Raw genomic sequence first — 11547 nt, forward strand, 5'->3', positions numbered from 1 at the left:
ATTTTTAGTAGAGGCGGGGTTTCACCGTGGTCTCGATCTCCTGACCTTGTGATCCGCCCGCCTCGGCCTCCCAAAGTGCTGGGATTACAAGCGTGAGCCACCGCGCCCGGCCTTGTTTTGAGTCTTTCATAAGCCTTTCGGTGAATACACAATTGACTTGTGAGTGGGGGTAGAGGAATAGTGACTTACTCCTTAGTGTGGCTCAGTGAAGCTGCATTTTACACAGGGCAGAGGAAGCAATCATATAGGTGTTTGTCTCAGGTGAGCTGAGGGATGACGCCCTGTCCCACCCCTAACCCTAACCCTGACCCAGACCCTGACCCTGGCCCTGACCCTGACCCTGACCCCGACCCCGACCCTGGCCCTGACCCTGACCCCAACCCTAACCCAACCCCCATCCTGACCCTAGCAACCCTAACCCCGACCCTGACCCTAACCCCGACCCTGACCATAACCCCTAACCCCGACCCTGACCGTAACCCCTAACCCCGATCCTGACCCTGACCCTAACTTCGACCCTGACCCTTAACCCCGACCCTAACCCTTAACCCCTGACCCCGACCCTGACCGTAACCCCTAACCCCGATCCTGACCCTGACCCTGACCCTAACCCAACACAACAGGAGCTCAAGATAGGAGGCAGAGGAGCCACACACGCCAAAGCACGATGGCCACAGCCGGTGAGTGAGCCCATCTCGGGCCCTGCCTCCGACGTTCTGCCCCCAGCCCTCCCTCCAGCAGCCTCCGCCCTGCAGCCACCTCCTGCCCAAAACAACGGGCTCCAGCCATCCACAGGCAGGCCCCACACCTGGACCAGGAAGAGCTGCCTCCTTCCGGATCCTCCCCCAGGGTCCCACCCAGCCTTCTGCTCAGAGCCCAGTCCTGTGAGGACACCTGGGTGGGAGGAGTAGGGAGAGGGAATCTGAGATGGGTGTGAGGCTCCTCAACCCCCAGGAAGTTCTGATCTTGTGGGAAGAGAAGGAGGATGTGTGGCTTAAGTAACAGAAGCTGCTATCACATGTGGGGCTTTAGGGACCCGGGACAGCCCCCTACGTGAGTTTCTGGTCTGAAACCCAGTTCCCCTGTGGGGATTTGGGGACCTGCATCTTCTATCTTTGAGATCTGCTGTCTCTGGGTCACACAAGTCCTTGTTCCAGTGCCTTGAGCTGCTCTGCTGATTGCCTTTTTGTACTGTTATTTATCTTATTGTTTTCATTGTTAGGTCCTGGTGCCAACATTTTGTAGACAAAGGTCTTTCTCAGCTAGGGAGTCCCGTCTCTGTCGCCCTGGTCCCTGTTGACCCAGTGCCTGGCAGGAGCCCCTTCTGTATCTTGAGATCTCACCACTCACCGTCCATCCAGCCCCAGCTCTGCCTGCAGCCCACCCACCCCTAGGACTCAGGCCTCCCCTCTCCACCAGTCTGCTCACCAGGCCGGGGGCACGTGGGAGGAGATATCATGGCAAAGTGAGCAGTCGTACCCCCAAAATCTGTGGTTGGTTTGCCATCACCACAGACACCCCAGGGTGGGGCTGTAGTTTGGGGATGGAGCTGAGCCCCGTCATGAGAGACCTTTCCCCAGCTATGGGTTCTCGGGCCACTGTGCCCTGAGTGCCTGGAAACTGGGTCTATGGCGACAGGGGGCTGGGGGCTGTGTCTGAGGCTGCCCCACCTGACTGGGGTATGCTCCTGGGCAGGTCGCCACCCCCACCCAAATGTTCAACTACAACGCTGGCTCCAGGAGGAACAATCGGGAGGCCAGGGCTGGAGAGGGAAGGGCTGTCACGGGACAGGAGGGGTGGCTGAGAGGCTCAGTCGGGGCAGTAGCTTGGAGACCTCATTGTTACCTGCCTGCAGCCCAGAAGCAGAGCGGGGGTTTGCGAAGTCAGTGTGCAGTGCCCGAGGCCACCAGAGGGGCTGGGCAGGGCAGACGGGTGCCCCGCTCTGCTCCTCCTCCTGCCTGTCCTCTCCTGCAAGTCAGTCCTTCCCACAGAACGAAGACCAGGCCCTACGCAGACAAGCGTGTCTGCAAAGCAAGGGCCAGTCAGGGGCGGAGAAAGAGGAGTTGGCCGTACACCACGTGGGCTCAGGGCATCAGGGCAAACCCGGGCATGGAGGCCACACTCAGCTTAAGCCTGTTCGGGTGCAGTTTGGGGTCTCCTGGCGTGGGGGCCCCGCGGTGCACACGGCCCATTCAGGACCATTCAGGCCGTGACAGCTGCGTGTGACAGGGGCCTGGGCCCAGGGCTGCGAGTGCTTTGTGTCTCATGGCTGTGATTGTCCTTCCAAATATGATATGATGACCAATGTCTTTTATTCTGTCGTTCAGAGTGAGTGAGTGATGTCGAGTTCACACAGAAAAAACAACAACAAAAACCAAGAGAACCTAGAACTGAAAATGCATCACAGCAACGAGTGAAGTAGGTAACACGCTTCATCATTTGCAGAAAGACTTAGAGTTGCAAACCTGCCTTTTGCGTTCTTCTGTAAAAAGCAGTGACATTCGCCCCTGAAGAAGCATCTTGGCCTTTTGGATGTACTCAGAGTGCTGGTGAAGAACTTAAAGATTGCTGGGAAGTGTTCTAGGTAACAGGGTTACAGGGTGTAAAGAACATACAGGAAAACCTGGTGGTTACAGTGGACACGTTCCAGGAAGCCCTTACTTGAGGTTTTCGAAGCTGTGGAATTGTTTGAGATTGGAGGAGGCGACGGAGGCTACAACGAGGTGGCTCCGGATACTAAGCTCTGAGCCAGTCTTGGCTCTGATTCTGACCGTGGCCTCTTTTGCCTCCCCCCAACCCTAAAACTGACACTAACCCTATTCCCTAACCCCTGCCTGGTACTCCTACCCACACCCTAAAAACCCCAAACCGAAAACCTATAAACCATGTGTCTTAGTCCATTTTCTGTTGCTGTAACAGAACACCACAGAGCAGATCATAAACCAAACGTATTTCTTCCAGTTCTAGCGGCTGGGAAGGACCAGAGCATCCCAGTCCCGTGAGGGCGGCACATGGTGGTGGGGGTGGGACGGCGTGTCCACTCATGGCACAGGAGGGGAGGGCGAGAGTGTGCGGGCGGGGAAGGGGAGGGAGAGCGTGTCCACTCATGGCGGGGGAGGGGAGGGCGACAGTGTGTGTGTCCACTCCAGTCTCTCTTCCTTGTCTCATAAAGCCACCAGTCCCAATACTGGGGACCCACCCTAATGACCGTATGTAATCCTAAGTATCTCCCAAAGGCCACATCTCCAATCAGCACGTGAATTTGGGGATTAAGTTGCCAACACATGGCCAGGCCCGGTGGCTCGTCCCTTTAATCCCAGCACTTTGAGAGACCGAGGGGGGGTGATCACCTGAGGTCAGGAGTTCAAGACCAGCCTGGCCAACATGGTGAAACCCCATCTCCACTAAAAATACAAAAATAAATAAATAGCCAGGAATGAGGCTGGTGCCTGTAATCCTCAGGAAGGAGACCACCAGTTCTCCTGCTGCCCTGCCCTTCCCCACCCCCACTTTCCTAGTTTATAAAACAAGGAAAAAGGGAGAAAGCAAAACGTTTAAAAAAAAATACAGAAGTAAGATAAATAGCTAAACGAACATGAGGCCACCACCCAGCCCTGGTGGTTGAAAATAATAATAATAATATTAACCCCTGACCTAACCTACTTGTGTTATCTGTAAATTCCAGACATCATATGAGGAAGCACCGTAAAACTCTCTGGTCTGTTATCTGATGCATGCAGCCCCCCGTCACGTTCCCCGCACTTGCTTAAGCTATCACAATGCTTTCACGTGAACCCCTTAGAGTCGTAAGCCCTTAAAAGCACCAGGAATTTCCTTTTTGGGGAGCTCAGCTCTTAAGATGCAAGTCTGTCGGTGCTCCTGGCCGAATACAGCCCTTCCTTCTTTAACCTGGTGTCTGAGGAATTTTGTCTCTGGCTTGTCCTGCTACAATGCCAGCCACTGGGAGGCTGAGGTACGAGAATGGCTTGAACCTGGGAGGCAGAGGCTGCAGTGAGCCGAGATCACGCTATTGCACTCCAGCCTGGGTGACAGATGCCAGGGCGAGACACCATCTCAAAAAAAAAAAAAGAACACAAAATTGCCAACACATGAAATCTGGAGAACACATTCCAACAACAGCACCGTACACATCTGTACGTACCTCACAAACCCTGTAAACATGTCGCATCTCACCGGAGACCAACCCCCGACCACAAAACCCAGACCTGGAATTTTCCCAGGACCAAACCCATCTATATTCTATAACCCCAAACCTCAAAGCCTAACCCTAACCCCAACCCCTACAGTTCAGGGCCCCCCGTCCCTGTGGTTCCAGCTAAAGACAACCTGCCCCCCTGTGGGTTTGCAGGCCCTTTGGTGGGGGTGGGAGCTGGGGGCCACACACAGCTCTCTGAGCCTGAGCCATTTGTTTACTTCCTTCCTTCCTTCCTCCCTCCCTCCCTCCCTCCCCTCCTTCCCTTCTTTTTTTTTTTTCAGCGTCTTGCTCTGTCACCCAGGCTGCAGTACACTGGCACGATCACAGCTAACTGCAGCCTCAGCCTCCCAAGCTCGTGATCTTCCCACCTCATCCTCCAGAGAAGGTGGGACCACAGGAGTGTGCCATCGCACCCAGCTGATTTTTCCATTTTTATTTTGTAGAGATAAGGCCTCCCGATATTGTCCAGGCTTTAAAGTATTTCTTGAAATTGAAGAGGATCTAGAAGTTCTGGCCTCCCGTCAATATCCCTTTCCAAGATGAAACGGAAAATCCTCTAATCAACCCCAGGACACCTTTTCCAGCTCTATTACCATTTCCTTTCGGCAGGCTAGAGTGAAGCTAGGCGAAGAACGGACCTACGTCTGCGCACGGGTGGCTTTGAACTCACTGAAATCTGTAAGAGACTTTTTAAAAATTTCCCACAATGAAAACGAAGTTCCCTCCAGTGAGCCTCGAGCACAGCCAGGGAAGGCAGCTCCTGGGCCACGCCAATGGCCAGGGATGGGAGAGTCTGAGGTGTCCATTCTCCTGTGGATGGGGTCACACGTCAGAACCGCACCACGAACCCCTTTTCTGCCCCTCGGGACCAGGCCGCCACGCCTTCCTTCCCCTCACCTTGACCCTCCCATTATGCCCCACCTGTCCGGATCACGAGGACAGATGGGAAACGGACCAAAAACAGAAACAGCCCTGTCCCTCTCATAAGTACCAGCCCCAGACCCCCTGCTCCACCCTCCGGACCACAGGGAGACCCCATGCAAAGCACACCCAGACCCCCGCTCCTCCGCTCGGGACCATCCCCAGACCCCCGCTCCTCTGCTCGGGGCCACCCCCAGACCCCCGCTCCTCCCCTCGGGACCACCCCCAGACCCCCGCTCCTCCCCTCGGGACCACCCCCAGACCCCCGCTTCTCCCCTCGGGACCACCCCCAGACCCCCGGCTCCTCCCCTCGGGACCACCCCCAGACCCCCGGCTCCTCCCCTCGGGACCACCCCCAGATCCCCGCTTCTCCCCTCGGGACCACCCCCAGACCCCCAGCTCCTCCCCTCGGGACCACCCCCAGACCCCCGGCTCCTCCCCTCGGGACCACCCCCAGACTCCCTGCTCCTCCCCTCGGGACCACCCCCAGACCCCCGCTTCTCCCCTCGGGACCACCCCCAGACCCCCGGCTCCTCCCCTCGGGACCACCCCCAGACCCCCCGCTTCTCCCCTCGGGACCACCCCCAGACCTCCAGCTCCTCCCCTCGGGACCACCCCCAGACCCCCCTCTTCTCCCCTCGGGACCACCCCCAGACCCCCAGCTCCTCCCCTCGGGACCACCCCCAGACCCCCGCTCCTCCCCACGGGACCACCCCCAGATCCCCGCTTCTCCCCTCGGGACCACCCCCAGACCCCCAGCTCCTCCCCTCGGGACCACCCCCAGATCCCCAGCTCCTCCCCTCGGGACCACCCCCAGACCCCCGGCTCCTCCCCTCGGGACCACCCCCAGACCCCCAGCTCCTCCCCTCGGGACCACCCCCAGACCCCCGGCTCCTCCCCTCGGGACCACCCCCAGACCCCCGGCTCCTCCCCTCGGGACCACCCCCAGATCCCCGCTTCTCCCCTCGGGACCACCCCCAGACTCCCAGCTCCTCCCCTCGGGACCACCCCCAGACCCCCGGCTCCTCCCCTCGGGACCACCCCCAGACCCCCGGCTCCTCCCCTCGGGACCACCCCCAGACCCCCGCTCCTCCCCACGGGACCACCCCCAGACCCCCGCTCCTCACCATCCGTCAGGCCGGGTAGCGGGGAGAGGCGTCTCGGGAGGGCTCAGGCCACTCTCCCAGAAGCGAAGGGAGGAAGACAGAGTCACGGGCCAAGCAGAAATCACCCGGGACTCACAGAGACAGCAGCACCGGAGAGGGACGGAGAAGGGCTACAGCAGGCAAAGGCCATGAGGCTTTCTGCAGCCGGCGTGCGGGGAAGGGAGCAGCCGGAGAGTGACGGAGAACGACGGAGAGTGACGAAGGTAGACGATGCCTGACGGAGAGTGACGGAGAGCGACGGAGAGTGACGAAGGTAGACGATGCCTGACGGAGAGTGACGGAGAGCGACGGAGAGCGACGGAGAGCGACGGAGAGTGGGGGAGTGACGAAGTTAGACGATGCCTGACGAAGAGTGACGGAGAGTGACGGAGAGTGACGGAGAGTGACGAAGTTAGACCATGCCTGACGAAGAGTGACGGAGAATGAACGGGGAGCGACGGAGAGTGACGGAGAGTGACAGAGAATGAACGGAGAGTGACGGAGAGTGACGAAGGTAGACGATGCCTGACGGAGAGTGACGGAGAATGAACGGGAAGCGACGGAGAGCGAAGGGGGGCGACGGAGAGTGACGGAGAGCGACGAAGGTAGACGATGCCTGAGGGAGAGTGACGGAGAGTGACGGAGAATGAACGGAGAGCGTCGGGGAGCGACGGGGAGCGAAGGGGAGCGACGCGGAGTGCCTGACAGAGAGTGACGGAGAGTGACGGGGAGCGACGGAGAGTGACGGAGAGTGACGGAGGTAGACGATGCCTGACGGAGAGTGACGGAGAATGAACGGAGAGCGACGGGGAGCTACGAGGAGTGAAGGGGAGCGACGGGGAGCGAGGGAGAGTGACGGGGAGTGACGAAGGTAGACGATGCCTGACGGAGAGTGACGGAGAATGAACGGGGAGCGAGGGAGAGTGACGGAGAGTGACGGAGGTAGACGATGCCTGATGAAGAGTGACGCAGAGTGACGGAGAATGAACGGGGAGCGAGGGAGAGTGACGGGGAGTGACGAAGGTAGACGATGCCTGACGGAGAGTGACGGAGAGTGACGGGGAGCGACGGAGAGCGACGGAGAGTGACGGAGGTAGACGATGCCTGACGGAGAGTGACGGAGAATGAACGGGGAGCGAAGGGGAGCGACGGAGAGTGACGGGGAGTGACGAAGGTAGACGATGCCTGATGAAGAGTGACGCAGAGTGACGGAGAATGAACGGGGAGCGACGGGGAGCAAAGGGGAGCGACGGAGAGTGACGGGGAGTGACGAAGGTAGACGATGCCTGACGGAGAGTGACGGAGAGTGACGGAGAGTGACGGGGAGTGACGGGGAGCGACGGGGAACGACGGAGAGTGACTAAGGTAGACGATGCCTGACGGAGAGTGACGCAGAATGGACGGGGAGCGACGGGGAGCGACGAAGGTAGACGATGCCTGACGGAGAGTGACGGAGAGTGACGGGGAGCGACGGAGAGCGACGGAGAGTGACGGAGGTAGACGATGCCTGATGAAGAGTGACGCAGAGTGACGGAGAATGAACGGGGAGCGACGGGGAGCGAAGGGGAGCGACGGAGAGTGACGGGGAGTGACGAAGGTAGACGATGCCTGACGGAGAGTGACGCAGAGTGACGGAGAATGAACGGGGAGCGACGGGGAGCGACGGAAAGCGACGAAGGTAGACGATGCCTGACGGAGAAGAGCCGAGCGGAGCTGAAGGGCGGCGGAGAGCGACGGAAAGTGGCGAGAATGGACGGACAGGGACCGGGACTGACGGATACTGACGAAGAGTCACGGAAATGATCCGAGGGCGACAAAGAGGAAGGCGAACTGGCGAGCTGAAGCAGGCCGAGCCTAATCGGAGATGACGGAAAGTGACGAAGAGGAACGAGGAGTAAAGAGGGGTGACGAAAAGAGCCGAAGCGGTTGAAGGCGAAGAGCTGAGTGAGGGAAGACCGCAGAGGTGAGCTGGCGCCCTGCGGCGGCCCGTCCCCGACTCGGCGGGACCCCGCGGAGTTCCCAGCCGGGCAGGACGCGAGCGAGGGAGGGCGTGGAGGGCCGTGGGTCCGCCTACCCTGAGGCCGCAGGGCTGGCACCGAGGTGACCGGGTGGGAGGCGCACCGCGGCCCCCTGGCGGCCTCTGCGCGGGGCCCAAGCCCGTGTTCTGCGTCCCTCTGCGGGCCTCGGCGCCCAGCCCGGCCCCTGACGCGCACCTGCGGCTCCAGCCAGCGCCCGGGCCCGCCAGGCTGAGGAGCGGCGGAGGCTCGCGGCCCCCGGACCCCAGGCCGCGTCCCCGGAGCCCGGCCGAGCCCGAGTGGGGCCCTCGTGCGGACCGAGAGGGCGGCGGAGGGGCCCACGGAGCCCGGCCCAGCCCGCACCGCGCCTGCTGCTGCCACCCGCGGCTGCCTTGGCCCAACCCCGTTCCCGCAGCGGCCCAGCCCCGGGGGGAGCCGGCCCGGGGACACCCGACCCTGCGCGAGCTGCGGGGCCTGGACGGGGCTGCGCGGCGGGGCGGGGCTGGCGCGCTCGCTCCTCTCCCTCCCTCTCTCCCGACGGCTCTGTTCCCTCCTGTGGCGCAGTGTACAGAACACGGAGTTGGCCATGCTGGCCTTCTTCAGGGCGCAGGTCGGTGGGACTCTGAGCACATTGGCGTGGTGCGCCCGGCACCACCGTCGGTCTGCAGAACGTTCGCATCTTTCCATGAACAGCTCTCCACTCCGCCTCCCCCAGCCCGTGACAACCTCCCTTCCACGTTTCGTCTCTCAGTTTGACCTGCTAGGTACTGAGATCTCCTAGGTACTGAGACTTCCTCGGTGCTGAGGTCTCCTCAGTGCTGAGATCTCCTAGGTACTGAGACTTCCTCGGTGCTGAGGTCTCCTCAGTGCTGAGACCTCCTAGGTACTGAGGTCTCGTAGGCACTGAGGTCTCCTAGGTCCTGAGACCTCCTCGGTACTGAGGTCGCCTTGGTGCTGGGACCTCCTAGGTCCTGAGCCCTCCTAGGTACTGAGACCTCCTAGGCACTGCGATCTCCTAGGTACTAAGACCTCGTCGGTACTGAGGTCGCCTCGGTGCTCAGACCTCCTAGGCACTGAGATCTCCTAGGTACTGAGACCTCCTCGGTGCTGAGGTCGCCTCGGTGCTAACACCTCCTAGGCACTGAGATCTCCTAGGTACTAAGACCTCCTCGGTGCTGAGGTTGCCTCAGTGCTGAGACCTCCTAGGTCCCGAGACCTTCTCGGTGCTGAGGTCGCCTTGGTGCTGAGACCTCCGAGGTACTGAGACCTCGTTGATACTGAGGTCGCCTCGGTGCTGAGACCTCCTAGGTACTGAGGTCTCGTAGGCACTGAGATCTCCTAGGTACTGAGACCTCCTCGGTGCTGAGGTCTCGTAGGCACTGAGATCTCCTAGGTGCTGAGACCTCCTAGGTACTGAGGTCTCGTAGGCACTGAGATCTCCTAGGTACTGAGACCTCCTCGGTGCTGAGGTCGCCTCGGTGCTGAGACCTAGGTACTGAGGTCTCCTAGGCACGGAGATCTCTTAGGTACTGAGACCTCGTTGATACTGAGGTCTCCTCAGTGCTGAGACCTCCTAGGCACTGAGATCTCCTAGGTACTGAGACCTCCTCCGTGTTGTGACCTCCTCGGTACTGAGGTCTCCTAGGTCCTGAGACCTTCTAGGTACTGAGACCTCCTCGGTGCTGAGGTCGCCTCGGTGTTGTGACCTCTTCGGTACTGAGGTCTCCTAGGTACTGAGACCTCGTCGGTGTTGTGACCTCCTCGGTACTGAGGTCTCCTAGGTCCTGAGACCTTCTAGGTACTGAGACCTCCTCGGTGCTGAGGTCGCCTCGGTGTTGTGACCTCCTAGGTACTGAGGTCTCCTAGGCAAGGAGATCTCTTAGGCACTGAGACCTCGTGGATACTGAGGTCGCCTCGGTACTGAGACTTTCCAGGTACTGAGGTCTCCTAGGCACTGAGGCCTTCCCCTGTCGGAGGTGGGAAACTACTGGGAGGTAGAGCAGAACCAACACCTTCCCCTGAGGGTGGTGGGCTGAGCCGTGTCTTCCTTTCTAGGGGTCTTCTATTCTGCCATCCATGAGAGACCCCCGTACTCTTCTGACGCATTCCCATGTTGCTGAAGACTCAGTGTCGTCTTTGTTACTGTGACGTTGTGTGTTCGCGGTGTGCTGCAGTATTCTGTTTTTCCAGCGTATCCAAGGAGACGTGTAGTGCCTAAGAGCGTGAGTGCTACAAAAAGGGTGGTTTGTTCCAACCCAAGCTTGACCATGACTGGTTCTCTCATATGGGTCAAGTTCCCTAAACTTCTCTGTGCCTCAGTTTCCTTGGCAGAAGAACAGGGACCGCCGGGCGCGGTGGCTCAAGCCTGTAATCCCAGCACTTTGGGAGGCCAAGACGGGCGGATCACGAGGTCAGGAGATCGAGACCATCCTGGCTAACACGGTGAAACCCCGTCTCTACTAAAAAATACAAAAAACTAGCCGGGCGAGGTGGCGGCGCCTGTAGTCCCAGCTACTCGGGAGGCTGAGGCAGGAGAATGGCGTAAACCGGGAGACGGAGCTTGCAGTGAGCTGAGATCGCGCCACTGCACTCCAGCCTGGGCCACAGAGCGAGACTCCGTCTCAAAAAAAAAAAAAAAAAAAAAAAGAATAGGGACAGTAAATGTACCCGTCTGTGTGAGTGTTCAGGGCTGGGCTTCACTGAAAACTACCTTCCCACAGTCCTGGAGGCTGAGGTCTGAGAACAAGGTGTCCTCAATCGGGCTGGTTCCTCCCGAAGCCCCTCTCCTCGGCTTGCGGACGCCATCTGGCCTGTGCTTATAGGGTCTTTTCACTGTGCCCAAGTATCCCTGGCATCTCTTCCCTCTCACGAGAACAGCAGGTTGCTTTAGGGCACACTCTGACAGCCTCGTGCTAACACTATGAGGCCAAGTACACTCACATTCTGAGGCACTGGGGTTAGGGCTTCAACATCTACTTCCGAGGCTGGGAGATGATAAATTCCTGTTGACGTACCCACCCGGCTTCTGGGCACTGGTTACAGAGCCCCAGGAAACCAGCCCACAGACACAGTGGTCCCTCCACTTGGCTCTGATCCAGAGTGAAGCCAGTGTGGACTGCCAGCCTTTGGGGAATATGAATGCCCGATGGGAAGGAATTCTTTGTACCGTATCGTTGCCTTCATGTAACTCTGAAGTTGTGTCAAAATAAACATTAATGAAAATTCTCAGCAAAAGTCATACATATTCTTG

At 59.3% G+C, this 11547-nt stretch overlaps 1 protein-coding gene across 1 annotated transcript; it reads right to left on the reverse strand.

The window, feature by feature from the left end:
* Positions 1-2295: 2295 nt before the first annotated feature.
* On the reverse strand, positions 2296-8984 carry LOC141409560 (uncharacterized). The gene is made up of 2 exons (XM_074030631.1): positions 6265-8984; positions 2296-5026 (listed from the first exon to the last, which is right to left on the reverse strand). The coding sequence occupies exon 1, from the start codon at positions 8982-8984 to the stop codon at positions 6414-6416; it is 2571 nt and encodes an 856-aa protein (XP_073886732.1). The 3' UTR covers positions 2296-5026; positions 6265-6413.
* Between the last annotated feature and the right edge of the window lie 2563 nt (positions 8985-11547).

This window comes from Macaca fascicularis, chromosome Y, assembly GCF_037993035.2.
Source record: "Macaca fascicularis isolate 582-1 chromosome Y, T2T-MFA8v1.1".
Lineage (NCBI taxonomy): Eukaryota > Metazoa > Chordata > Mammalia > Primates > Cercopithecidae > Macaca > Macaca fascicularis.